Source organism: Rattus norvegicus, chromosome 4 (assembly GCF_036323735.1).
Source record: "Rattus norvegicus strain BN/NHsdMcwi chromosome 4, GRCr8, whole genome shotgun sequence".
Taxonomy (NCBI): Eukaryota; Metazoa; Chordata; class Mammalia; order Rodentia; family Muridae; genus Rattus; species Rattus norvegicus.
In genome coordinates this window covers 166,178,739-166,206,380 of record NC_086022.1, presented here as the reverse complement: position 1 = coordinate 166,206,380, position 27,642 = coordinate 166,178,739, and the positions used below count along the sequence as shown (strand labels likewise).

The following is a 27,642-nucleotide window of genomic DNA, read 5'->3' as shown; positions in this document are numbered from 1 at the left end:
CCTGCTATTGTTGTGTTAGGTGCAATGCTTACTTTGAGCTTTAGTACGGTTTCTATTATGTGTGTAGGTGCCCCTGTATTTGAAGCATAAATATTTAGGTTTGAGAGCTCATCTTGGTGAATTTTTATTTTGATGAATATAAGTGTCCTTCCTTATCTTTTTTGATGACTTTTAGTTGAAAATCGATTTTTTTCTAAATTAGAATGGCTACTCCAGCTTGCTTCTTCAGATGACTTGCTTGGAAAGATTTTTTTTTCCAGGCTTTTACTCTGAAGTAGTGTCTGTCTTTGTCTCTGAGGTGTTATTCCTGTAGGCAACAAAATTCTGGGTCCTCATTATCTACCAAGTTTGTTAATCTGTGTCTTTTTATTGGGGAATTGAGTCCATTGATGATAAGAGATAATATTGAATAGTGATTGTTGCTTAATGTTATCTGCACATTTGGAGGTGTGATTATGTTTGTGTGCTTGTCTTCTCTTTGTTTAGTTGCCAAGACAATTAGTTTTTTACTTCTTCTAGGGTATAGCTTGCCTCCTTATGTTGGGCTTTACCATTTATTATCTTTTGTAGGGCTCAATTTGAAGAAAGATACTGTGTAAATTTGGTTTTGTCATGGAATAGCTTGGTTTCTCCATCTATGTTAATTGAGAGTTTGCTGGGTACAGTAACCTGGGTTGCCATTTTTGTTCTCTTAGGGACTGTATGACATCTGTCCAGGATCTTTTGGGTTTCACAGTCTGTGGTGAGATGTCTGGTATAATTCTGATAGGTCTACCTTTATATGTTACTTGGCCTTTTTCCCTTACTGCCTTTAATATTCTTTCTTTGTTTTGTGCATTTGGTGTTTTGGCTATGATGTGACAGGAGGAGTTGCTTTTCTGGTCCAATCTATTTGGAGTTCTGTAGGGTTCTTGCGTCTCTATGGCCATCTCTTACTTTAGGTTAAGGAAGTTTGCTTCTATGATATTGTTGAAGATATTTACTGGTCCTTTGAGTTGGGTGTCTTCCTTCTGTTCTATACCTATTATCCTTAGGTTGAATCTTCTATGTTTTGGGCTATTAGCTTTTTCTGTTTTACATTATCTTTGATAGTTGTGTTGATAATTTCTATGGAATCCTCTTCTCCTAAGATTCTCTCTTCTATCTCTTGTATTCTGTTCATGATGCTTGCATCTGTGACTCCTGATCTCTTCTCCAGGTTTTCTATCTCCACTGCTGTCTCCCTTTGTGCTTTCTGTATTGTTTTTATTTCTAATGTTAGCTCCAGGATGGGTTTGTTCATTTCTTTCTACTGTTTTGTTGTTTTTTCCAGTAGTTCCTTAAGGGGTTTTTGTGTTTCCTCTTTAAGGGCTTCTAGTTGTTTGCTTGTGTTGTCTTGTGTTTCCTTAAGGGAGTTATTTATGACCTTCTTAAAGTCCTCCATCATCATGATAAAATTTGATTTTTGCATCGAGATCTTGTTTTTCTGGTTTGTTTTTGATATTCAGTGTTTGCTTTGGTGGGAGAATTGGACTCTTATGATGCCATGTAGTCTTGGTTTCTGTTGCTTGGTTCCCTATGCTTGCCTCTTGCCATCAGGTTGTCTCTGGTGTTACCTTGTTTTTTTATTCCTGACAGTGGCTTGTCAGCCTATAGGCCTGTGTTTCAAGAGTGCTGTAGACCTGTTTTCTTTCAGCCAGTTATGGAAATAGAGTGTTTTGCTCTCATTCATATAGTCATTCCTGTCCACTGGCTTTCAGCTCCCCCTGTGAGCAGGTGCCAGAAGGGCTTGCCGCTACTTCTGGTTCCCTGTGCACAGGTGGCCCAGATGGTGCTAGGTGTTTTCCTCTAGAGTCAGAAATGTGGGCGGGGTCTAGTCTCTACATGTTTCCCAGGCATGTCTGCCCATCTGAAGTTCTAGCTCTCCCCACCAAGGGATTTGGGTGCAGGGAGCTGTTTGACTGGGCACGATCAGATCTGGATGCAGTCTGGACCATAGGGCTCCTGCAGCTTGACTGCCCCTCTCTTCCTGTACCCAGATGCTCTATACAGTCTCCTCTTGGGACAGGGATGTGGGCAAAGGTGGGCAGAACCGGCAGGCTCTCCTGGCCTGCAGTCTCAGGATTGCCCACACTTTTGGGAGATCTGCTCTCTCTCCCACAAGGTTTGAGAGCAGGGAGCTATGGGCCAGGATCAGCGAGGTTTGGTCATCAGCGAGAAATTGTAAGTGTCTGGTCCCAGAGGAATTTTGCCTTTGTGTGTCCTTAGTCCACCAGGCAGGTCACTTGCAGCAGAAAAGTTGTTCTTACCTCTGGTCTCGGTTCTGAAGTCACTCCATGGGGCTGGGTTTCAGCTCTCTTTGTGGGCAGCAACCAGAATGGCCTGTACTTCTCCTGGGTCCCTGTGTACAGGGTGACTAGATGGCACTAAGTGTTTTTCACTAGAGTCAGAAATGTGGGCAGAGAGTAGTCTCTTCTCTTGATTTTGATATTATAGAGGATTATATTTACATGTTTGAATCTCAGAAGATTTTGAACTTTGGACTTTTAAGATTTTTGGGACTGATTTTGACTTTGGGGATTTTGAAATTGGACTTAATGCATTTTGTATTATGCTATGCTTATGTTTGTCCTCCATAGACTCATGTGTTTGAACAAGCCTATGGAGACTAGGGACTAGAATATAGTGGTTTGTGTATCCTTGGACTACGGAGTGACACTGTTAGGAATTATGGCCATGTTGGAGCATGAGTGACCTTGTTGAACAAAGTGTGTCAATGTATGTGTGGACTTTGAGACCCTTCTCCTAGCCTTGGGGAAGCAAATCTTCTCCTGTCTGCCTACTGATCAAGATGTAGAACTTTTGGCTCTCCTTACAGTCCCCCATCTGCCTGGATGTTTCCATCCTCCTGTATTGATAATGACTGAACCTCTGAACCTGTATGCCAATCCCAATTAAATTTTGTCCTTTATAAGAGGTGCTTGATCATGGTGTCTTCACAGCACTGAAAACCTAAGTAGGTGTAGGCAATAAACATAAATTATTAATAATTCAATTTTTCCCATGCCCATGTGACAGTAGGATTATAGAAGATTCCTCCTGCAGGTCCCCGATCTCTCTAGTCATGGGTTTTTAATTAAATTATAATTTAAAACATGATATCTCTCATATGGTGAATGATTCAAATCCAGTAAGTTAGCAATTAGATATACTCTAACAATTGTATATCTGGGCATTTCTTGCTTAGCATGTGTAGAATATGTAGCTAGGCATGGTAAGATTAAAGTCATTGATATCATTTCTCCTCACAGCAGAGTCTAATATACCTTCTGACCTTTCTAAAGCTAGTCAAAAAACAACTGTTCTCTGATGGATAGGAGATTTAATTTCTATATCCTGGTGTCTTCAGCAATAGGGTGTTTCCATGTAGTTATGATGTATCAGCAAGTCTAGAGGCAGTGGTCTGTGTTGTGTTGAAGACATTGGTGCGCCCTGCTTTGCACTTTGATTTTTCATTTAATAACACATGTTTCTGTGGTTTAATTCTTCTTAAGAGTCATATTTTGAATTTTTAGTGTGTTTGAATACAGACATTATGTCATCCTGAGTGTGCTGGAACTTACTCAGTAGACATGGTTGACCTCAACTTCAGAGATCTGCCTGCCTCTAGTCCTGAGTGCTAGGATAAAAGGCATGTACCACCCCACACTCAGGTCTATTTTGATCACCAAGTTACATTTTCATCACAGAATATATTGTGATCAGGTTTTACAACCTCACATCCACCCAGATCCTCCCCAACATTCCTACCCACTGAGTTTCACGTGCATTCTCTTTCTTGATGAGCACAAAACATACAAAATGTGAAAATCGATTCAAATTCTGTGGGAAAGAGAACTGAAAACCAAGAAATGAAGAACATCCTGAGATCGCAGGACACACTGCCACTTCTTCCCACTTCTGCCCACATCCTTGGACCAAGAGGAAACTGCATACTGTCTCAGGACACAGAAATACAGGAGTAGTCAATTTCTGGTACTTGTGGTTCTGGTCTGCACCCAGAAAAGAACTGATTTGAACCAATACTGCTTCCTGCACCCAAATCCCATGGGGGAGGGAGCTGGACACTCAGAAGTACTGACACTCCTGAGAAATCAGAGGAGACTACCATCTGCTGGTAGTTAAATGAAAATCAAATTTATTTCACACTCCCCACCCAAGAGGGAATCACCTAGTGCCAGCTGTGCCCCCTGGGTGTAAGGATTAAGAGCAGTCAGGGTCAGGACCCATCTGATCCCTGCCTGCATCAAGAGCTGAAAGACAGTCTCCAGGAGTGCCTACACACCTGAGAGAAGAGCATCTGTTCTCATAAACTGATGAACGAAAACGGGAAAACAGTTCTACAAGAGTGCTTACACAGAGGCCTACAGGAGGGTTAAGCCACTTCCAAAAACAGCAAGACAATGAAACACCAGAGACAACACGATGGCAAGAGGCAAGCACAGGAAACTAAGCAATAGGAACCAAGACTATTTGGCATCATCAGAGCACAGTTCTTCCACAAAAGAAAATATAGGATATCCAAACACACTGGAAAAGCAAGATTTAGATTTAAAATCACAGTTTATGTTAATGATGAAGGACTTTAAGAAGGACATAAATAACACACTCAAAAATTCAGGACAACATAAGTAAACAAGTAGAAGCCTTTAGAGAGGAAACCCAAAAACCCCTAAAAGAGTTACAGGAAAACACAAGCAAACAGGTGAAGGAATTGAAAATGGAAATAGAAACAATAAAAAAAGCACAAAGGGAGACAACCCTGGATATAGAAAACCAATGGAAGAGACAAGTAGCCGTAGATACAATGATCACCAATAGATAGAAGATGAGAAGACAAGTGATAGAAGAGAGGATCTCAGGGGCAGAAAATACAATAGAAAACATTTAAACAACTGTCAAAGGTAATGTAAACTGCAAAAAGCTTCTAGTCCAAAACATACAGGAAATCCAGGACACAATGTGAAGATCAAACCTAAGGATAATAGGTATAGAAGATAGTGAAGATTTGCAACTTAAAGGGCCAGTAATATATTCCACAAAATTATAGAAGAAAACTCCCATAACATAAAGAAAGTGATGCCCATAAACATACAAGAAGCCTACAGAACTGCAAAGAGGTTGGGCCAGAAAAGAAATTTCTCGTGTCACATAATAGTCAAATGCACAAAACAAATAAAAAATACAAAAAACAGTAGGGAAAAAAGGTCAAGTGACATATAAAGGCCAACCTATAAGAATTACACCAAACTTTTCACCAGATATTGTGAAGGCCAGAAGATCCTGGACAGATGTCTTACAGACTCTAAGAGAACACAAATGCCAGCCCATGGTACTATATCCAGCAAAACTCCCAATTAACATAGATGGAGAAACCAAGGTATTCCATGACAAAACCAAATTTACACAGTATCTTTCTACAAATCCAGCCCTACAAAGGATAATAGTTGGAAAACTCCAACACAAGGAGAGGAACTATGCCATTCAAAAAGCAAGAATTTAAGCTCCTCACAATGAAACCAAAAAGAGAGACACACAAACATAATTTAACCTCTATCAATGAAAATGACAGGAAGTGACAATCAATATTCTTTAATAATGCTCAACATCAATGGACTCCATTACCCAATAAAAAGATATAGACTAACAGACTGGATACATAAGGAGCATCCACCATTTTGCTGCATATTGGAAACATACCTCAGAGACAAAACAGTACCTCAGAGTAAAAGGCTCGAAAACAATTTTCCAAGCAAGTGGTTGTAAGAAAAAACCTGGAGTTACCATTTTAATATTGAATAAATTTCAGTTTCAAACAAAAGTCATCAAAAAATATAAGGAAGAACACTTCATATTCATCAAAGGAAAAATCCACCAAAATGAACTCTAAATCCTAAATATCTGTGCTCCAAATGCAATAGCACCTATATTCATAAAAATAATCTTACTAAAGCTCCATTCACACATTGCACCTAACACAATAACGGTAGGAGATTTCAACACCCGACTCTTATCAAGGGACAGATCATGAAAACAGAAGTTAAACAGAGACATAGAGAAAGTAACAGAAGTTATGGACCAAGTACATTTAACAGAAATGTATATAGAACACTTCATGTATATAGAGCACTTCATGGAACCTTCTCTAAAACTGACCATATATGCAGTCACAAGTCAGGCCTCAAGACATACAGTAAGATATAAATAATACCATGCTTCCTATCAGATCCCTATGGACTAAGGCTCATTTTCAATAATAACAAAAATGACAGAAAGCCCACATAAACATGGAAGATGACAATGCTCTACTCAATGACAACGTGGTCCAGGAGGAAATAAAGAAATTAAAGACTTATTAGAATTTCATGAAAATGAAGATACAACATACCGAAATTTATGGGACACAATACAAGTACGGCTAAGAGGAAAACTCATAGCTCTGAGAGCCTGGAAAAAGAAACAGGTGAGAGGAGAACCCACAAACCTATAGTCACTTGATCCTTGAAAAAAGGAGCTAAAATCATCCAATGGAAGAAAGATGTCATTTTCAACAAATGGTGCTGGATGAACTGGAGGTCAGCATGTAGAAGAATGCAAATTGATCCATGCTTATCACCATGGGCAAAGCTTAAGTCCAAGTCAATCAAGGACCTGCACATCAAACCAGGTAAACGCAAACTAATAGAAGAATAACTGGGGAAGAGTCTCAAACACATGGGCACTGGGGAAAATTTCCTAAACAAAATACCAATGGCTTATGCTCTAAGACCATGAACCAATAAATGGGACCTCAGAAAACTTCAAACCTTCTGTAAGACAAAAGACACTGTCATTCAGACAAAATGGCATCAAACAGATTGGGAAAAGATCTTTACCAATCCTACATCTGATAGAGGACTAATATCCAAAATATATAAAGAACTCAAGAAGTTAGACTCCAGAGAGCCAAATAACCGTTTTAAAAAATGGGTATAGTGCTAAACAAAAAATCCCCATCTGAGGAACATGTAATGGACGAGAAACACCTAAAGAAATGTTCAACATCCTTAGTTATCAGGGAAATGTAAATCAAAACAACCCTAAAAATCCACCTCATACCAGTCATAATGGCTAAGATAAGAAACTGAGTTTATAGCAGATGCTACCGAGGATGTGGACAAATAGGAACACTCTTTCATTGTTTGTGGGACTTCAAACTCATTCAAGCCATCTGGAAATCAGTCTGGAGGTTCTTCAGAGAGTTGGACATACCACACTATGTGAGGACCCAGCTATACCTCTTTTGGGCATATACCCCAAAGATGGTCCAATGTATAATAAAGGCACATGCTCTACTATGTTCATAGCAGCCTTATTTATAATAGCCAGAAGCTGGAAAGAACCCAGATGCCCTTCAGCAGAGGAACTGATTCAAAATATGTGATACATCTACACAAAGGTGTACTACTCCTCATTCCAAAACAATGAAATCATGAAATTCATGGGCAAGTGGAAGTAACTAGACAATATCTTCCTGAGTGAGGTAACCCAGTCACAGAAAACCAAACATCGTATACACTCATTAATAAGTGGATATTAGCCCAAAAGCTAGAATTACCAAAGATGCAAACCACAGACCTCAAGAAGCACAAGAAGAAGGATGACAAAAATCTGGCTGCTTCCACTCCTTATTAGGGGGAAAAATATCCATAGGTGGGGATATGGAAGCATAGTTTGGAGCAGCGACTGAAGGAACAGCCATATATATACAGCCACCCAAACTAGATAAGATTTATGAAGCTAAAAAGTCCATGCTGAACAGAACTGGATTTTGATCTCTCCCGAGACACATCAAGAGCCTGTCCAATATAGAGGTCAGTGCTAGCAGCAAACTATTGAACTGAGAATAGGACTCCCTTTGGGGGAATTAGTGGAAGGACTGAAAGAGCCGAAGGGGATTGCAACCCCATATGAACAATGCCAACCAAATATGCCAATGCTTCCAGGGACTAAACCACTACCAAAGACGATACATGGACTGACCAGGGCTCCAACTGCATATGCAGCAGAGAATAGCCTTGTTGGGTCACCAGAGGAAGAGGAAGCCAGGGGTCCTGCGAAGGTTGGACCCTCTGTGCAGGACAATGTCAAGGGGGGCACATAAGGGAAAGTGTATGGGGGAGAACACTCTTATGGGGTAGGAGTAGGGGACAGGTAGCTTATGGATAGGAAACCAGGAAAGGGAATAACATCTGAAATGTAAATAAAGAAATATATTCAATAAAATAATAAATAAAAATGTGAAAATCAAACAAGTAAAGAAACAAACCAAACCAAACAATAAATAGAGCAACACATACAATAAACAAACAAAAAAGCAATCTACCAAAGAAACACAGAGTCTGATTCATGATGTCAACTTCTGACTTACTAACTAGTATATTTCTCTCAGACATTTTCATAGAGCTTTTGTTTTGGTTAATCAATCTTTTATTCTCTCCTGCATCTCGTTTTTCATTTTTATCTTATTTTGATCTTTTAATACTCACAATCAACCCCTCAGTTTTCATATAACACACTTATCCCTCCTCTGGTATATTGATGGTTTTCGAAACAATAAATATTAATTCCCCCCAAAATTTCTGTAGTTTTATTTATGTAGTGTCTATAGATAGCAATTTTCTGTGTTGTCTTCTATATCTTTAAATGTATTTTAAACTCTTATTCTTTTTTGTATTGATATAGGTATTCATATCAGCCAGGCTACCCTTGAATTCCAGATTATCATGTTTCCATCTCTCAGCTGATGTCACAACAGGCATCTGAGCCTGCCCTATAATAAAAATGATAATATAAATCATTTATAAACTTTTTCTACAGAGAAGCAATTACATTCACAGAATACACTACAATGATAAAACTCAAAAATTTATTAATGATCTGATAGTATGTTCTATAACATGATTCACATTCATATCTATCCATTTTCTGGATAATGTCACTACGTCGTTATGGTCAGTATCATGCTGTATACTCACTTGTAATGTCCTCATGAACATTGTTTTTGAAATGCTTACTGACGTAATTTCTTTGTGTCTTTTAACTTGACATTTAAAAAATTTAAGCGTAAAGTTGGAGTGTATATGTAACAATATGTATCTTCAGTAAGTCATAAGAAATAAGAGCTGTATCACATGTACACACCTCTTCAATCACTATTTTGCTCTGTAGTTTCATATCTATTAAAATAGGACAGAAATAGAGTCATATCAGTGGTGGGAACCTCAGTTCTGAATGCACCTTAATAAGATCTGACTGTAGGTAAGCCTGGTGATATTTTCTTAATTAGCAAATAATGTGTGGGGCCCAGTCAGATGTAGGTGCCACATTTGGCTTAGTGATCTTAGGTTCTGTAATAAAGAAGGATGAGCAAGCCATGGAGAATAAACGAATGATCAACACCCTTACTTGACCTGTGCATCAGCTTCTTCCTCTTGGTTCCTGTCAAGTTTGAGTTTCTCTTCTGATTTCCTTAAGTGATGGATTATAATGTGAAAATGTAAACAAATAATTGCTTGCCTCTCAAGGTTACTTTCATCATGGTGTTTCATCATGCAAATAAAAAGTCAGATGAATAGAGCCATCAATCCCTAACAGGGAAAAATTTTAGGAAACATTTTAGGGAAACATTAAAGACTATTCTACTTGATGCTCTCGTGCCTGACTCCAGACAAGTAGACATTTGTTGTCTTGTAATGCAAATTAGTATGTCCTAGTTCAGAGTGAGAATTTGACTCCATTTTCTCTGTATTATTTTTATTTCTATTACTGAATTTCAGCCAATTCAAACTTTTTTCACAAATCAGTGGTTAATAATTTTTATTAATCAGCACTTTGCCTGTTTCACAAATAACAATGATATTCCTCCGTCCACATGTGAACATATGTATTTCTAAGTTTTATCAATTCTGAATAAAACTTTCATGTAAAGTTTTAGCCAGAGCCTTACTTATAGAGATGAGGATGCTTTCAGGCAACCATCGGATTCAGTACATGGACCCCAGTGAAGCATTTACAAAAAGGACTGAAGGAGCTGAAGGGGTTTGCAACATCATAGGAAGAACTACAATATCAACCTACTACACCTCCCAAGAACTCCCAGGGACTAAATCAGGAACCAAAGGGTATATATGGTGGAACCCATGGCTCCAGCCACGTATGTATCAAAGGATGACATTGTCTGGCATGAATAGAGAAGCTCTTGGTCCTGTGAAGGCTATTTTCCCCAGTGTAGGGAAATGGCAGTGTGTTGTGGTGGGAGTGGATGGGTGTGAAGGGGAGCATCTTCATAATAGGATGGGTAATATTTGAAATGTAAATACATAAACTATCCAATAAAAATCTTATGTCATTCACTGCGAGTGAATATATATCAATTATCTATCTATCTGTCTAATCTATCTATCTATGTCTGTTTGTTAAGCATACAGAGCTATATTTGTTTTCCTGTGAAGATTTTTTTCATAAGAAACTTTTAAAAGTTACCCCTTACCTTTACCATTTGGTAATATCAATGCATTGAATTTTTAATCATCTGGATGAATTGAGGAGGTCTTAGTTCTCTGAGATCTAATGATACCAACCATATTTTCATGTAACTTTTGGTCACTCAGATGTTTTCCTTCTCAAAAATCAGTTCACATATGGTCATTGCTTATAAGTCTTTTCAGTCTTTGAATTGTAAGAAAATATCCATATATATATATATATATATATATATATATATATATATACACACACACGTAGAGACACACACATATAATTTGTATGCAAAAGCTTTGACTACATGCTTTAACAAGTTCCCAATGTGTAGTTCTTCATTTTCTGAAATAAATCAATTAATAGCAGATAATTTAGCCCTCTATTGAAGATTGACTTGACAGTTATCAACCCTTTCTGCATCAAACTGTATCAAACTGCAGAGATTTTATCTGTTAATTTTCCCAAAAATTATGTATTGTTTTTGTAGGTGTAGAAATTTTCTCTACTGTTTTTTAAATTATTTTTCAGTTAACTATTCATATGACTTCATTTGCCCCTGTTTTACTAGATAATTTTTATTTACCTTTCAAATGTTATTCCCTTTCCTGGTCTCCAGTCCATATGCCCCCTAAACGATCTCCCTCCCCATCTTCTATACAGGTGTTCCCCCTCCCAAACTACTGCTCCTTCCTGCCTACCTGCCCTGACATTCCCCTATATTGGGTGGGTTCAGCCTTGACCAAACCAAGGGCTTCTCCTCCCATTGGTGCCCAACAAAGCCATCATCTGCTTCATATGCAGCTAGAGTTATGGGTTAGGCCATGTGTACTCTTTGGGTAGTGATTTTGGGAGCTCTGGTTGATTGGTTTTGTTCTTCTTATGGGGTTGCAAGCCCTTTCAGCTCCTTTAATCATTTTCCTCCTTCCTCCAACAGAGACCCCTTTCTTAATTCAATGGTTTGCTGCTAGCATTTGGCTCTGTGTTTGTCATGCTATGGCTGAGCCTCTCAGCAGACAGCTACATCAGATTCCTGTCAGCATGTACTTCTTGACTTCATAGATATTATCTAGTTTTTGTGGCTGCATATGCATGGGCTAAATCTCCCGGTGAGGCAGGCTCTGAATGGCCATTCCTTCAGTCTCCTCCAAACTTAATCTTAATTTTTCCTGTGAATAATTTAATTCCCCTTTGTAAGATGGACTATAGCATCTGTTGAAGGGCATCTGGGTTCTTTTCAGCTTCTGATTTTATAAATAAAGTTGCTACGAACATAGTGGAACATGTGTCTTTTTTGTATGTTGGAGCATCTTTTGGGTAAATGCCCAGGAGAGGTATAGCTGGGCCCTCAGATAATACAATGTCCAATTTTCTGAGGAACCTCCTGACTGATTTCTAGATTGGTTGTGGCAACTGGCAATCCAACCAACAATGGGGGAGTGTTTCTCCTTCTCCTCATCCTTACCAGCATCTGTTCTCACCTGAGTTTTTGATTTTAGCCATTTTTGACTGGTGTGAGGTCGAATCTCAGGGTTGTCTTGATTTGCATTTTCCTGATGACTAAGGGTGTTGAAGATTTCTATAGGTACTTCCCAGTCATTTGATATACCTCATCTGGGAATTCTTTGATTAGCTCTGTACCCCATTGTTAAATAGTGTTTTTGGCTCTCTGGAGTTTAACTTCTTTGTATAAATTGGATACTAGCCATCTCTCTGATGTAGGTTTGGTAAATATCTTTTTTTCCAATCTGTTGGTTGCTGTTTTATCCTAATGACAATATCATTACAGCTTTACAGAAGCTTTGCAGTTGTATGAGGTCCCATTTGTCGATTCTTGTAGCTTTAACTTATACATTTAGATCAAATAATATTTTATTTTAAATTTTCATTTACATATCTGTTGGTATGTCTTTGTTCAAATGCTGTGTGTGTGTGTGAATTCTTGCAGAAGCCAGAATGTGCTACTAGACCTTCTGAAGTTTTAGTTTTAGGTGTTTGTGAACCAACTCAGTGCTGGAAAATAAATTCAGATCCTCGTAAGAGTAGCATACTCCTCATTCTCTTTTAAATATTATAACAGAGATTCAGTGAATACATTTTGTGAGCTCAACAAAGTTCTGAGCATTTAAAACTGACTTTACTTTTCCAAGAAGTTTTATTTTTTCAAGTATATTTGTATTGAAAATAAATTTTGTAAGAGTATACATTCATATGATGGTTTCACATGAACATTTCTCAGTTCTGTCCCAATTCCCTTACACTCTCAAATCAATATAATTTTTTCTCCTCTCTCTTTAGTATACGAATTGACATCAAGATGATAATAATAATGAAATAAAATCATGTACAGTAATAAAAATATCTGAACTGGACAAAGCAAAGGAACACAATAAAAAAGTAATGAAAACTCTAAAGGAACACAAGTAGACACAGAGCCATCTACATTTATATACACAACCAGAGTCTGTAATACATAAGCAAACGGCCTATAAGGAAGAAAGAAAGAAAAAGTTCCAATATTTAAGGAATTGTGGGACAAAGATCTTGTGAAAGTGCCATTGAATTCATTTTACGTTGACCTTCTATTGTAGCACATGGGGTATATCGTTCAATGTGGTCTGTATACCCAATGAGACTCTATAGGAAAATAGTAAACACTAATTTTTCCTTTAAAAATGGTTCTTGTTTTAGAGAGTCCAGTCCACTTGATATAAGTACCTTTTCTGTAGCCATCCATGTTTATGTCTTTTCTTCATTTGCTTACTGCTCCAGTTAGGCCAATCCCTGCATCCATGCAGAGCAGAGGTGGAGAAATTTTGTCCATTTAGGCTGCTATTGTTACTTGAAGGAAGTCAAATTAAAACAATGATGACCCTTCCTCCTTTCATTTTTCAATAGCCAATACTTTCCAATCAGGGGCCAATGTCCCATGAACCTTATCCCTATACAAGACTGAGTGTTGGCAGAATGAAACTTGTGCAGTCTCAGTACTTACAGCCATAGGTTGAGAGAGGTATCTTTTTATGGTGGATAATGATTATTCCAGAAGCTAGAAGCCATCAAAGAAAGGTGCCTGGGCCAGATTTTGGACAGAAAGTTCCCGGAGGTACCCAAAGCAACATAGGGTAATGCTTTTACTTTTGATTTGTCACCACAACAATATTATAATATTCTATTGCTGAACACTTTTGTTAGGGCATATAGAGAAATCAATTTGGAACACATATAGAAGGTTTCATGCTGCTGGACTGTGTACAGAGTGACAGAAGGTGACATATAGGAAAAGGAGGGGAAAATCTATCAACCTTCATATGCAGCTATGAACCATGAGGGCTAGAATATCAACCTCCCAGCCAAGATGTACAACCTTGTGAAATAATAGCATGACATTTATGGAAGTAAGCAAAAAATTACTTCTGGTTGTCATGGGGCCCAATGTAGAGAAGAGTTTTCATGTCTGGTACTGGGAATCTGGTCAAAATCCATGGATTGACATATTGTATTCTCAAATGGGAAACTGGATACTTTGTTCAGGTGAATTGAATCCATCAACCTACCTTTTGTTTATTTATGGTTCTATTCATAGATGAATGCATTTACCGTTGTTTGACTATTAAACTTCTATATGTGGAGATATTACATTTGTTCTTTGTTCTATTTATTATCCAATTTATATAGCCTTGTCTGCTAAGAGCATGTGTTCATTTGAAAATAATTTTTGTCTTTAACATAAAATAAATAAATAAATAAATAAACAGTTTTCTTTTTTATTGGATATTTTTTATTTATATTTCAAGTGTTATTCCATTTCCCGGTTTCCTGGACATAAGCCCCAAATTCCATCCCTCTCCCCTTCTTCTATAAATGTGTCCCCCTTCCCAACTACCCTCTTCCTGCCCTGTAACATTCCCCTACACTCCTACACCGGGGGGGAGAGTGAATGAGTTTGAGTGCATACATGCCTTGTGGTGTATATGGTGGTCAGAGGACAATTTTGGGAAGTTAGTTGCTTTCTTCTATGAAGGATTCCATGGGTCAAATATGGGGAAGACATCAGACTTTGTGTGTGCAGTGATTTACATTCTGAGATATTACAAAGGTACAATTTTTGCTTCTTTAACCTAAATAAATCTGGGTTGTCACTCAAATCTGCCATTATTGTTCACCTGAAGTCCCATAAAACATTTGACAGACATTAAATCATCTCAACATTGTGAGAAAAGTTCAAAGGGTACAGTGTAGATGCTTCCATAACACATGCAGGAAGTCTATTTTGTACCTACCTCTCTGCCCTGGGAGATCCCTCTATTTGTAGCCTTCAAACATTCTCTCTCTCTCTCTCTCTCTCTCTCTCTCTCTCTCTCTCTCTCTCCCTCCCCTGTGTGTGTGTGTGTGTGTGTGTGTGTGTGTGTGCATCTGTGTGCTGTCTCTCTGTATCTCTGTCTCTCTGTCTCTATCTCTAACTTTTGGAGGGCATGGGAAGTGGGGATGGAGGAGCGTTGAAGAAAGTAGCCAGAGTTTCCCTGTGAAGGCAGATACTTGTGCTATTTCAATTTACCACATAAAGCCTCTGAAGAATCAGATGACTTACTTAAGGAGTCCCTATAACTAACACTGGAAGTTTGCTCCTAGTACATCATCAATGAGTGCAAGAATATGAATAAAATGATTAACTTAGAAGAAAGTGGGTTTTAGCTTTCTACAAAGCATGAATCAGGGAGGTGTGGAGACATGAGTGTCATACCATTTCAGGCTCTTGTGACTTCATGTAAGTCCCATCATTCACAAATTCCTTCACCACAAAATTCAAAAAAGCCATTTCTTGACAAGATTGATACGAAGGTTTAATAGGATACACAAGCAGGTTTGTGTTACTATTTGTGAGGCAGGAATTCACTATTTAGCCTTCGGTGACCTGGAACAAACCATATAGACCTGTTTGGCCTAAAAATCAGAGAGTATCTGAGTCTGTTTCCCAAATGCTGAGACTAAAGGTGTGAATTACCACACCCAGCTTCAAATAAAGTTTTTAATCATAACCTGGAAAGTAGATTGCAAGTTTAATTCAATACAAAACATTACTACTTCAAGAGCAATACTCAATTCTTTTCTTAGCATACAGTTTTGACCAAAACACTGAATCTTCAAGCCTGTGCTTTCAGGAGGTCATCCAGAGTATATGACCTACATCAAAGGCTTTGAAGTAAATGTAATCAGGAATATAGACAGAAGCTCATAGATTTCAAGGAAATCTTTTGAAGCTTTTAGCCTCCAGAAGCTTCTCTAAGACACAAACCAGGCTAGATTTTCTATCTGATAATTTCCAGGTGTTTGGAAGGACAATAGAGGGATGGTCCATGAGCAAAAGTGAGAAACTGACACATCTACATCCCTAAACCATTGATGCTTTAGAAAATCAACAATCTACCCTCAAATCTGGAGGTTTATGTCACATTTTCCACAGAAATATGTGCTGAAACTTTCTTTCATCCTTATCTCTCCTGAAAGGGTGTCATTCTGCACACAGAGGCTAAAAAACGCACGCACAGGGCACATTTGGTTGTTCTTTCTACATATTGTTTGCCTCCCCCAACAACATGCAAAGACTCTGAGCAAAAAAGTCCAGAGCTGTTTGGTTGTTACTGTGACCATGGTATTAGCAGGAGAAGAGGGTGCTACCAGTGGACTTGATGAAGGAGGAGGGTGGTTAACTGAAACTGAACAGAGAGTTGGTGTTTGTTTCGTTGAAGAGATGTTGGAGAAGGCCCATAAACGATAGCCAAAGAGCAGCAGCTTCCTTTATGTGCTTACAATTGAGCTCTGAGTTTATAGAAGACTGTAAACTGGTAAGCAACACAATTAGTGTTGGAAGATATAGTAACTGCAGATGGAAGTGACTGATACTCCAGTTTTGTTGTTTCAACCAAAGTGCAGCAGAAAACAGGAAGTACAGAACTCACACGACAAGGTAATAAAACAGTGAAGAAATATTTGTTCAGTTTTGTCTACTAAATTCATTTTTGTATTTTTATGAAAAAACAAACAAAAAAGTAACAAATACAAACACACACACACACACACACACACACACACACACACACACACACACATATTTCCTGGCTCCTTTGCTGCAAAAGCATTTAGTTGTGACAACTGCTTTATGTTGGGACAGACAAAATCCTAGTCACACATTCAAACTTCCAGTCAGACCCTCAGACCTCAGTGCCATCATTGCAGAGCTGCAAGCTACTCTTCCTGTCCCAGGCTGAGAAGAGGGACACCTGGAGTAGCTATGAGTCCATAGGAAGGACTGATCACTTGCTTCACTGGGAGTATCTCACTTCTAGGTACTGTCTCTTAAGGTGGAACTTTCACGACCATGAAATATGGTAAACTTCACAGGTCTTAAGACAACCCCAAACAGCTCTATTTTGAGATTTCCTGTGCTTGTATCTACCCTGGGTATTTGAAATCACACCTACTTTAACATTCTGACTAATCTGCCTACACACATGGCCCTTGATGTGCTAAAGCACTGGGAGCAAGGAAATAAAGAAGATATAGGAATGTAGTGAGCATGATAAAAGGGGCCAAGAAAAGAATTTTGTGTGAATATATGGGATCTCCAAATTCCCTCTTGGAGAAGACAGAATCCTTAAGAAGTTTGCTTCCTCAGTCCCTGTTTCTCATTGTGTCATACAGAGACCCTAATGCATCTCCAGTGCATCCGTTAGGGACTCCGCAGGCCCCACCCATCCTCCTTAAACCACTTTCAAGCTTAATCTTTTAAGCTTATTTCTTATTCCTGTTGTAAGGTGTGATAGAGTTCATGATTACAGGAATGACTGTATAGCTGAGACAGCCCTGAAACACTTGGTTTTGCTTCCTGTAACTTGTGAGTTTTCTAATTACAGCATGATCTACCATGCTCAGTCCTTCTGTCCTTAACTGTTGATTGTATATTTATTTTTATTATTTTGGTGAAAAGTTTTATTCTAGCTCATTATCCAATAAGCGTAGGGATCCTGCTATTAAAACAGGCAAACTTATGTCTGGTTCAACTTAGACCTTAGCTCTTTGCAGCAAACAACTCTCACTCATTTTAAGAAAGATATTGGAGTCTAGTAGCCTAATTTTCAAATAAGCTCAACTGTTATTCATAGGCCTGAAAATGAAATGGAGTAGCTACATTGCTAATGACTAGTTTACCACAGAACCAAGTTTGAAATCCCGGAATAAACATTGAAAACCTTGATGATATTTTAGTCTAACCGTATTTTTTATGAGCAGTTTTCATTTCAACTCACCACACATTGGAATCAGCTGATGTTAGAGCCGCATTTCCAGACTGCAATCATGGGCTAAGAAACCGCTGCATTCCAGGAATACTAAAGTTTTTCCATGCAACACAGGAAGTACTGAGGGTCTCAGTCTTGTGGACTGAAAAAACACTGAGCTATCAGCTCCACCGGTGAGAGACAAAGCCTGTGGAACTATTCATTGTCTTAAGGTCACTACTTTAAATACAAAGATCTCTCATAGGCCTGTACAGTTTCCATATCCCTAATGTCACACTAAGGTCAGAGCCTTGACTGTTGGGTGCTTCTTTCTTATCCGAGGTCTCTGTCTTGTCCTGTATAGTGAACCAAACGAACTTTGGAGGAAATGGTTTATTTCACTTCACATGTTACTCCTAGATGTTAAAGGAATACTGAACAAAAATTTAGGTGATTTCTCAAAGCAAAAACCACAGAGAAACGATCTTTCTTGATTGCTCCTTGATTCAAGTTTATCTACTTCTTTCCTTCTCTTTCTACTTTTTCAATAATTTATTTAATAATTCAACACTCTCTCCACTCCTCACACTCATGCCCACACAAACCCCTCCCCCATTATCCGTCTCCATTTACCCAGAGAAGGGGGAAACCTCTATGGGTAAGAACCTGCCCTGGCACCTCCAATTGCAACAGGAACATCTTCTGCCTCTAAGCTAGACAACAATGCCTTGGGGAAGGTAAGCCACAGTATAGCAGCAGCCTCCTCTCCAATTCTTAGGGTACCCATAAAACAACCATGCTGCACATTAGTTAAAAAGATGTAGGGGGGCATAGGTTTAACCCGTGCATGCACTGTGATTGGTGGTTCAGTGTCTGTTAGGCTGCATGTCCAGGTCAGTTAACTTTGTATGTACCCTTGTGGTAGCTTGATGCTCAGGATTGATTTTCAAATTCCACACCCTTACACAAGACTCCCCAAGTCTAGCCTAACAATTGACTGTGGGGACAGAACATCTGTTTCCATCAGTTAATGGATGAAGACTCTCAGGAGACAGTTTTTCTTGGCTCCAGTCAGCAAACTTAACAGTATAATTGATAGTGTTGTGATTTGGCTCTTTCCCGTTGGCTGGGTCTCAGGATATGGAAGCTACTGGCTGTCCATTCTCTCCATCTCTGCTCAATCTTTATTCCTTTCCAGATTGTAGGTTGCACAACTTTTGGGCAAATATGATATGGGTAGTTTGGTGTCTATTTCTTTCCAAGGCTAATATCCACCTGTAAGTGACACATGCCATGTGTGTCTTTCGGGATCTGACTTACCTCACTCAGGATGATATTTTCCAGTTCCGTTAATTTACTGAAAATTTCATGCTGTTTTTGTTTTTAATAGTTAAAATTATTCCTTGTGCAGATATAACACTTTTTTTTTTCATTTTTCAGCTAATGGACATCTAAATTGTTTCAAATTTCTGGCTATTACTAATAAAGCTGCTATGAACATAGTGGACCAGATCTACTTACAATGTGGTGGAGTGTCTTTTAAGTATAGGCCCATGAGTTGTGTAGCTGAATCTTGTAGTAGAACTTTTGCCAATTTCCTGAAAAATTGCCAAACTTATTTCCAGAGAAGTTATAAAAATTTTTATCCAGCCAACACTGGAGGAGATTTTGTCATGCTCCACATCCTTGCCAGCATGTGCTGTTAGCTAAGATTTGATCTTAGCCTTTCTGATGGGTGTAAGGAATCTCAGAGTAGTGATTTGCATTTCCCTAATGGCTCAAGATGATGAATATTTCTTCAAAATTCTAAGCCCTTCAAGACTACTCTGTCTAGAATTCTCTGTTTATCTCTGTACTTAAATTTTAATTTTGTTATTTGGATTGGGGTCTAACTTCTTGATTTCTTTATATATTTTGGATATCAGCCCTCTGTCAACTACAGGGTTGGTGAAGGTATTTTTCCCATCTGCAGACTCTTACTTTATCCTATTGACAGTGCTCTTTGCCCTGCAGAGATTTCAGTTTCATGAGGTCCATTTATTCATTGTTGATCTTAGTGGCTTAGCTATCTGTGTTCTCTTCAGGAAGTTGTCTATTGTACCAATGAGTTAAAGGCTATTCCAAACTTTCTATTCTTTTAAATTTCGTGTATCTGGTTTATATTGGGCCACTTGAACTTGAGTTTTATTCCGGATGATAAACATTGATGCATTTGCTTTCTTCAACATGCAGATATCCAGTAATACCAGCATCATATACCAGTTTTTATTGTATGGTTTTAACTTCTTTGTGAAAATATAAGTGACTGTAAGTATCTAGGTCTAATTATGTTTCTCTGATTCAAGTCGATTGATCTGCCTATCTGTTTCTACAGTAATACTATGTCGATTTTTTTTTCTGAAGTCAAGCAGGTGATACATCCAGAAGTTCTGTTATAGCACAGAACTATTTTATCTATTCTGTACTTTATGGGATTATTGTTTTGCATATGCAGTTGAGAATTATTCTTTCAAAGTCTAAAGAATTGTGTTAGAATTTTTATGGGAACTGCATTGAATTTGTAGAGTTATCTTGGCAAGATGGCCACTTTCACTATGTTAACCTTATCCATCCTTGGGCAGTACTCATTAAAATTTTTAAAAGGTAAAAATCTTTTAAAATTATTTTCAATAATTTAAAATTCCAAGTGGTGTTTAGAAATTAGAAGTTCTTCGTATTGACTTTTTTTTGATAAGGACTATGCCACATAATTTCTTATCAGAGGAATGACCCAGAAAAATATTTCTAAGTAAAACCCAAATCCAATTATGTCAATCCATGTTGTGTAATAATGTCTGCATTCTGAAAGTCACCCATGAACTTCTGGACCTGAAGGAAATGTTAACTCACCCTTCTCTGTATAGCAAGTTATATGGCAAACATTGCTACACAGTGAGACTCTTCTCCAAAAGCACAACAAACATATTGGGAAGGATAAATACATGTAAGCTGCATGTGCACTCCAGAAAAAGCTGTACAACTGGCAACATAAAGATCCATATTACTCAAGAATCCTCTCCAAAGCCTGATGTTACTTTGTATAGACGGGGTCAATGAAAGGTTTCTTCAAGGCCCGTCATTCCTATGAGTGCTCTTCAGCCTCACTCTCTCTCCATAAGAAAAACTAGTGTGCAAGGTCTCCTGAGTGTCGTGTCATCTGTAGGTGATCACAGCTTCACTTTTTCAAATGATGACAATGGTCAAGTCTCAATCAGAAACAAAATCTACCCATCTGTCTTCCAGGTGGAACTTGGATGCATAACTATAGTCAGAAAGTCATTGTAGGTGGCAGCAAGTCAAATTCATCTTCTATAGACTGAGTTTGAATCTAGGTTGGTCCTTGAATCCTGACTCTACAAAAGCAAAAACAAACAAACAAACAAACATCCAAACAAACCAAATATAAACTGCACATGGTAAGCAAATAAACAATGTTTTTTTTCTTTTATGCCCATAATGTATGCTTTTAATTAGAATATGCCTAAGAAACTAGTACAATAAAAAAATCACAGAAATCCAAGAAATTAGCAATAGGCACAAATATATTAAAAGACAAACTGACCCAAATTAAAAGAGAAATATTTCAGTTGCACTAAGTTTTTTAAATACATGCCTAATCAATAAATATCTTCCCCCAAAACCATCTTCAAGCCCCATTGTTAATTGATAACTAAAATTTAAGAAAATAAAATAGAAATTCTCCCAAAAATCTAAACTTTCAAAAAATACAAGAATGACTTCTAAAAATTCCAAATAAGCAAATACCAGTATTTTCTCCATGTCATAGACATAAAAGTCTTGGTTATAACAGCACATACTGTTAATTAAAACACCCAGGAGGCAGAGGTAAGAAAATTTTTGTGATCTTAATAGCAGTCAGGTTAACATAGTGAATTCAGTGCCAGCCAAGCTTAGAGACAAATTCCTTGTCTCAAGAAAAAAAAAGAAGCACACAAATAAATAAATAAGTTTTAAAGAGAATTTTATAGATTACATCCATAATAATAACATGTAAAATTGTAAATGGGCAGCACAGGCTACACATTGAATTCCAGGTCAGGTAAAGGACAAGTGTAAGACTCTGTTTCAAAATAAAATTGGACACCAATGGAAGGAAAAGCCCTTGGCCCTCCCAAGCCTGAACCCCACCACACCCCCCCGGTGTAGGAGTGTAGGGGAATGTTACAGGGCAGGAAGAGGGTAGTTGGGAAGGGGGACACATTTATAGAAGAAGGGGAGAGGGATGGAATTTGGGGCTTATGTCCAGGAAACCGGGAAATGGAATAACACTTGAAATATAAATAAAAAATATCCAATAAAAAATGAAAACTGTTTATTTATTTATTTATTTATTTATTTATTTATTTTATGTTAAAGACAAAAATTATTTTCAAATGAACACATGCTCTTAGCAGACAAGGCTATATAAATTGGATAATAAATAGAACAAAGAACAAATGTAATATCTCCACATATAGAAGTTTAATAGTCAAACAACGGTAAATGCATTCATCTATGAATAGAACCATAAATAAACAAAAGGTAGGTTGATGGATTCAATTCACCTGAACAAAGTATCCAGTTTCCCATTTGAGAATACAATATGTCAATCCATGGATTTTGACCAGATTCCCAGTACCAGACATGAAAACTCTTCTCTACATTGGGCCCCATGACAACCAGAAGTAATTTTTTGCTTACTTCCATAAATGTCATGCTATTATTTCACAAGGTTGTACATCTTGGCTGGGAGGTTGATATTCTAGCCCTCATGGTTCATAGCTTTCTCTCTCTCTGTCTCTCTAACACACATACACATATACATAAGCATGAAACAATAATGATCAATGTGTTTACTTTAAGTATAAATGATGAAAAAAGTGTGGAGACAGAATCTGGTCATTTAAGATAAAAGCATCAGAGGTAATTGGTAAGGACAGGTATGGATTAAGAAGTAGGAGAAAACCTTGGAGGGGGGTTGAAGAAAAAGTAAGGAAGTCTCTGAGCTACCTAGAAGTTATTAATGGAGGCGAAAGGAGTCCTTTCAGTTTCTCTTCTAGTCTTGAGCCATCCCCCATTGTGCAATGCTTGGCTAACCACAGTCACTAAATTTAAAGAACAATTGAAATTGTTTTCATCAAAAACAAGCCAGCAGATGGAAAAAACTACAATCAAATGAGAGTACAGTTAAGTGGGAGACTTAAACATATTTATCATGGCAAAAGACTACTGAAGTCAAATAGCCTGTTACATCATCTCTTTATTTTATTATTATTATGGTTGATTTTATTACTAACATTTTCATTTGTATTATTATTATTATTATTATTATTATTATTATTACTACTATAGCATTGTCCAAGGTCAAGCATTTGCATATTTCCTACTATGAACTGTACCCTCCATCCCAGTGAAGTGTCTAAAGTCTTCAGCAGAAGCAGCATTACTAGTAATGTGCATAGCAAGACCTTTGAATGAAGGCCTACAGATGCAAAAACTATCTTTGTCCTTGGAAGAAATAAGCAATAGTATATTCTGGAACCATCTTGAGTGACCATGGCTCCTTGTTACAATGTGGCATCATTTCATTAAGTTGTGCAGTTTTAAAGATCCTAGAAAGTCATAAATGAAGGCAATTTCATCATACATTGGTGGGTGGATCAGAGAGTCGGTTGCAGCAAAATTGAAGAAGCTATTCTATAGATCATCACAAGGCATTGCTAGATTTCAGGTTGGTGGAAGTTAAAGGATTGCTATGTTCAAAGATTTCATGAAGTTTTTATCTATTAGTCACAGGATGTTACTTCTGGCATATGTTACTTTAGAAGACTAGAGCTAGCCTCTGACAAGAAAATCAGTTCCTAGACCCACAGCATCGAAATGTTCCCACTTCTCTGTAGTTTAAATCAGTCTGAGCTGAATCAGTTTCTTTCCAGGAATTCTCATCAGAAACCTAAGGGCAAAAGTCAGAAGAAAAACCACCGCATCTCATCTCTATAAAATCAATTGTGAATATTTTCATGCCAACTGGTAGACTGTAAATTAACTAGCTGTCATGTGATAATCTATGTCTGAGTTTCTTAAATATATATCTCCTTGAATCTATGACTCCATGCATAAAATGTCTTTCTTAGTATGTTCTAAAGTATAAAACTGCTATTAAACAACTAGAATGTTCAGAAGTAGGTTAACTAATTAATTTATACCCCATATAATTGCTTAATAAGTACATATGGCTTTGAAATCTAGAGAACAATATTTATGAAATGAAGAAATACTTATTGTTTATCAGAAAAATATCTATCAGAAAACTAGTGCATATTTGTATAGAGGTATACAGCTGTAATTCTAAGACAGAAAAGAGTGAGACCAAAGGACTGTGACTATGAGGTCAGCCTATGCTACATAGCAAGGTACAAGTATCTTAAACAAGAATAAGAACAAACATCAAACAAGTCAAAAAAAAACCAATAGAACAAAACAATATCTAGGCCTGAGTCTGTAACTCTGAGGAAGAGTATGTACTGAGCCTTGTCTTAGATTCAATTTCTCAGCACCACAAAAACATCAGTAGTAAAACCACTCCATATATAATGATATCAACATTCACAGAAAATATTACTTATCACTTAAAAGGTAGGAATGTGTAATGGAGGCCTTTGGTCCTGTGGAGTGTTGATGCCTCAACATAGAAGAATGCTAGCATGGTGAGGTAAGAGTGGGTGGTTGGGTGGGTAGGAGAGCTTCCTCGTAGAAGCAGGGGCGGGGAAGCAGATGGATAGGGGTTTGAGGAGGAGTAACAGGGAAAGAGGATAACATTTGATATATAAATAAATAAAATAATCAATAAAATAAAAGTTAACAAAAAAAGGTATAAGAGTAAAAGAAAGACATTACCAGTGGAAATGTGGGTGCTTTAAAGATTTTTCTAGTACATACTTAGCTATAATTCACATAATTCAAAAATCAAGGAATAACTTTAAAAATTGTAGAATAAAGGAAATTTCCAACCGTCTGTTAAAAATCTAGGAGGGGTTTCAGTCTGTGAGTTGCTGCCTATATATAGGTGAGGGCAGGTATGAGATAAAGCAAAAGCCTGTGATTGGGCAGTAAAAAAGGAAGGCAAACTGAGAATTTTAGAAAAGGGCCAGAGAGTTGGAGAGACTCAGAAAGGGAGGAAGATGAAGGAAAAGAAAATAGATCCAGATTCCAAATGATTTTAAATAGCCACAAGTAGCTATGAATATCTAATACAGGTTGTATAATTGCAGGACAGTTTGTCTTATCTAGTTGGGCAGTTAACAACGATATCAATTGGGACATTTTGTGGAATGAGAATTTACAGATTTAAATATGATTGATTAATTACAAACCTCTAGAGTTTTGATTTCATAGGGTTCTAGGGATATATGACTGCTAGCCACAGAGGGTAGATGTCTGGGAACGTGGGCAGAATCCACACAAGAAAACAGCAAGTAGGGCTGTCACTGCATGGGGTTAGCAATGAAAGTGGCAGGACCACCGAGGCCAGAGAATAGCAGGCCTTAGTATGGATTTGTGCATTTTTTAGTATTTTCCACAATGTCAGTCCATCTTTTTCCTTGTGGTTTTGCTAAGGACACTAGCTTTACTCTCTCTGCAGAAGTTTACATCTTCTCAGTCTTCAAATGTCAATCATGAACATTTGTTTTGTAGCATCTGGAAAAATATGTTGCTTCTTTCCTTTGCTCTCACAGTCAGCTTTCATTAAGCAATTTCCTCTTTTTGGTTTGGTCAAGAGGAGGGGCAGAAAATCATGAGATTGAGTACCACTCAGAAGAAATTTAGTTTTTCTTTTTTCTCTGAGCCTATTAGTGTATACAGACAAGTAAAGTTCAACTTTTCCACCAACTGAGTGATCAATTTCCTCCACGAGAATCGCTTCAGGATAGAGACACAGGTAACAATCACTGTTTTTATTCTTTTTCTATTAAATGATCAAGTATATTTTAGAGAATTTCAGATGGTGTGACATGAAAGCCAGATAGATGGGGAAGCCCTGTTGGTTGTATTAAATCGGATTAACTCTGGCAGCATGTGAAAATATTATTCTGTACTAGTATTTTCTTTCAGCGTATGCTGTGACTGGTGTTGTGTTCTAAGAAATTAAGGTTGAAGGATGTATGGAGATCATAACTCTTTAAATGGATCAAGTGTTTATATATTATCCATTTGAATGATGCCAAATTATCAACCAGGTTAGATGGGTCAGTCTGTAAATGAACTTGCTACACAAGCCTGACTGAATACTTGAGGTTGATCCCTAGAAGTCACATGAACTTGGAAAGCAAAATTTGTAGAATTGTCTTCCAGACACATGAACCTTGGCTTGAGCATACTTTTTCCAAGAGCAATAATAACAAACAACAATTTTGAAAAATAGTTCTGTAGTCGAAGGATACTTTTATGTCAAGAAATAAGGCAAAAAATGAATAACTTCAGAAATCTTCATAAATTAAAAACTAGATAAGAATGCTATCAATGTGCAGCTTGCCCATATTATCTGCTGGTACACATCTCAGTTATAATGTGAAGGTAATGTCACTTACAAATATTTTACATCTACAAATGCATTGATATCTATTTTCAGATTGTGTCATTCATGGACGTTAGCTCATGTATACTGTATAGTAACAAAATTTATTTTCATATGACCTTTTCTTGAAACATCATGTATGAGTATATTATATGTAACATGATTATGTACATGGAAGGGTTTGAGATTAAAACTTCATATTGCATTGACTATGCCACTCTCTGTTGCTCCCACTCCCCATTCACAAATATTCCCTTTCTACCTTCCTGGTTGTGCAGTTACTAAAGGTTTCAACTCATTTCTTAAGAATTTAACCAGAGGCCTCAGATAAGAGAGAATATTCAGCAATTGTCTTTCTGGGTCTGGTTTATCCCTCTCAGTAGAATTTTCTCTAGTTGAATCCATTTACCAGGTCCAAGAATAGAGAGGATTTGGTAGGTTGTGGCTAGGTGGAGAGATTCGGCATCTCATATGTTTGGGACTTCAACCCAAAAGATATTTCTGTGTCTTGGATCTTCTGCCGTATTAACCTTCAAATATTCTCTTGAAGATTGTTTCTGGAAAACTCTGAGAGTCATGAATAAATAAAAAGACTGAAATGACATTTTTATATTCATGTATTTATCAAACTGTGTAAATAATTTTAAAGCAATATTTTTTATTCCTAAAGCTTTGACGTTTTCTATTCAAATAGATTGTCGAAAAGTATTTCTATGTTTTCAGTGATACCAATTTAAATTCTAACATGTTTATGTGTTGAACATTTTGAACAAAGTGGCTATGCCACTATTATAATGACTTATTAGTAAATATGTAATTCTTTCCATATTTCTTAACAATAATTGCTGTGACCCTTAGAAATATGAATGTCTATAACATAAATGTACAATGAATTCTCATCTGCCATGTAAATGGGGAGTAGTTCGTGTCAGGGTGTTTGGGTATTAAGGGATTTAGTCGGACCCCACCCTTTCCCAACCGTCTTTATCATCAGATCTAGGTACCTTCCTATAGGTGGACATTTAAACTTTGAAAAAAAAAACAATTCTCAAGGCTCCAGTATACTTCATATATTCAAAAAGATGACTGAACAGGAGGTTACTTACACAACTGTGAGATTTCATAAGTCGTCAGTGTTCCAGAACGAAGTGAGGTCTGAGGAGACTCAAAGTGCTAAAGAAATAGGCCACAGAG

General features: G+C 37.5%; 1 protein-coding gene across 3 annotated transcripts in view; it reads left to right on the top strand.

The window, feature by feature from the left end:
- The window catches only part of Ly49i2 (Ly49 inhibitory receptor 2), a 50,805-nt gene that overhangs the window by 485 nt on the left and 22,678 nt on the right, over nucleotides 1–27,642 (top strand). Inside the window, exons 1-2 of one of the 3 annotated variants that reach the window (XM_063285636.1) lie at nucleotides 1–25,812; nucleotides 27,443–27,642. The exon at nucleotides 1–25,812 is cut by the window's left edge and continues 485 nt beyond it. In XM_063285636.1, the coding sequence (XP_063141706.1) occupies nucleotides 27,531–27,642 (112 nt within the window). In that variant the 5' untranslated portion in view covers nucleotides 1–25,812; nucleotides 27,443–27,530. 3 annotated transcript variants of the gene reach the window in all.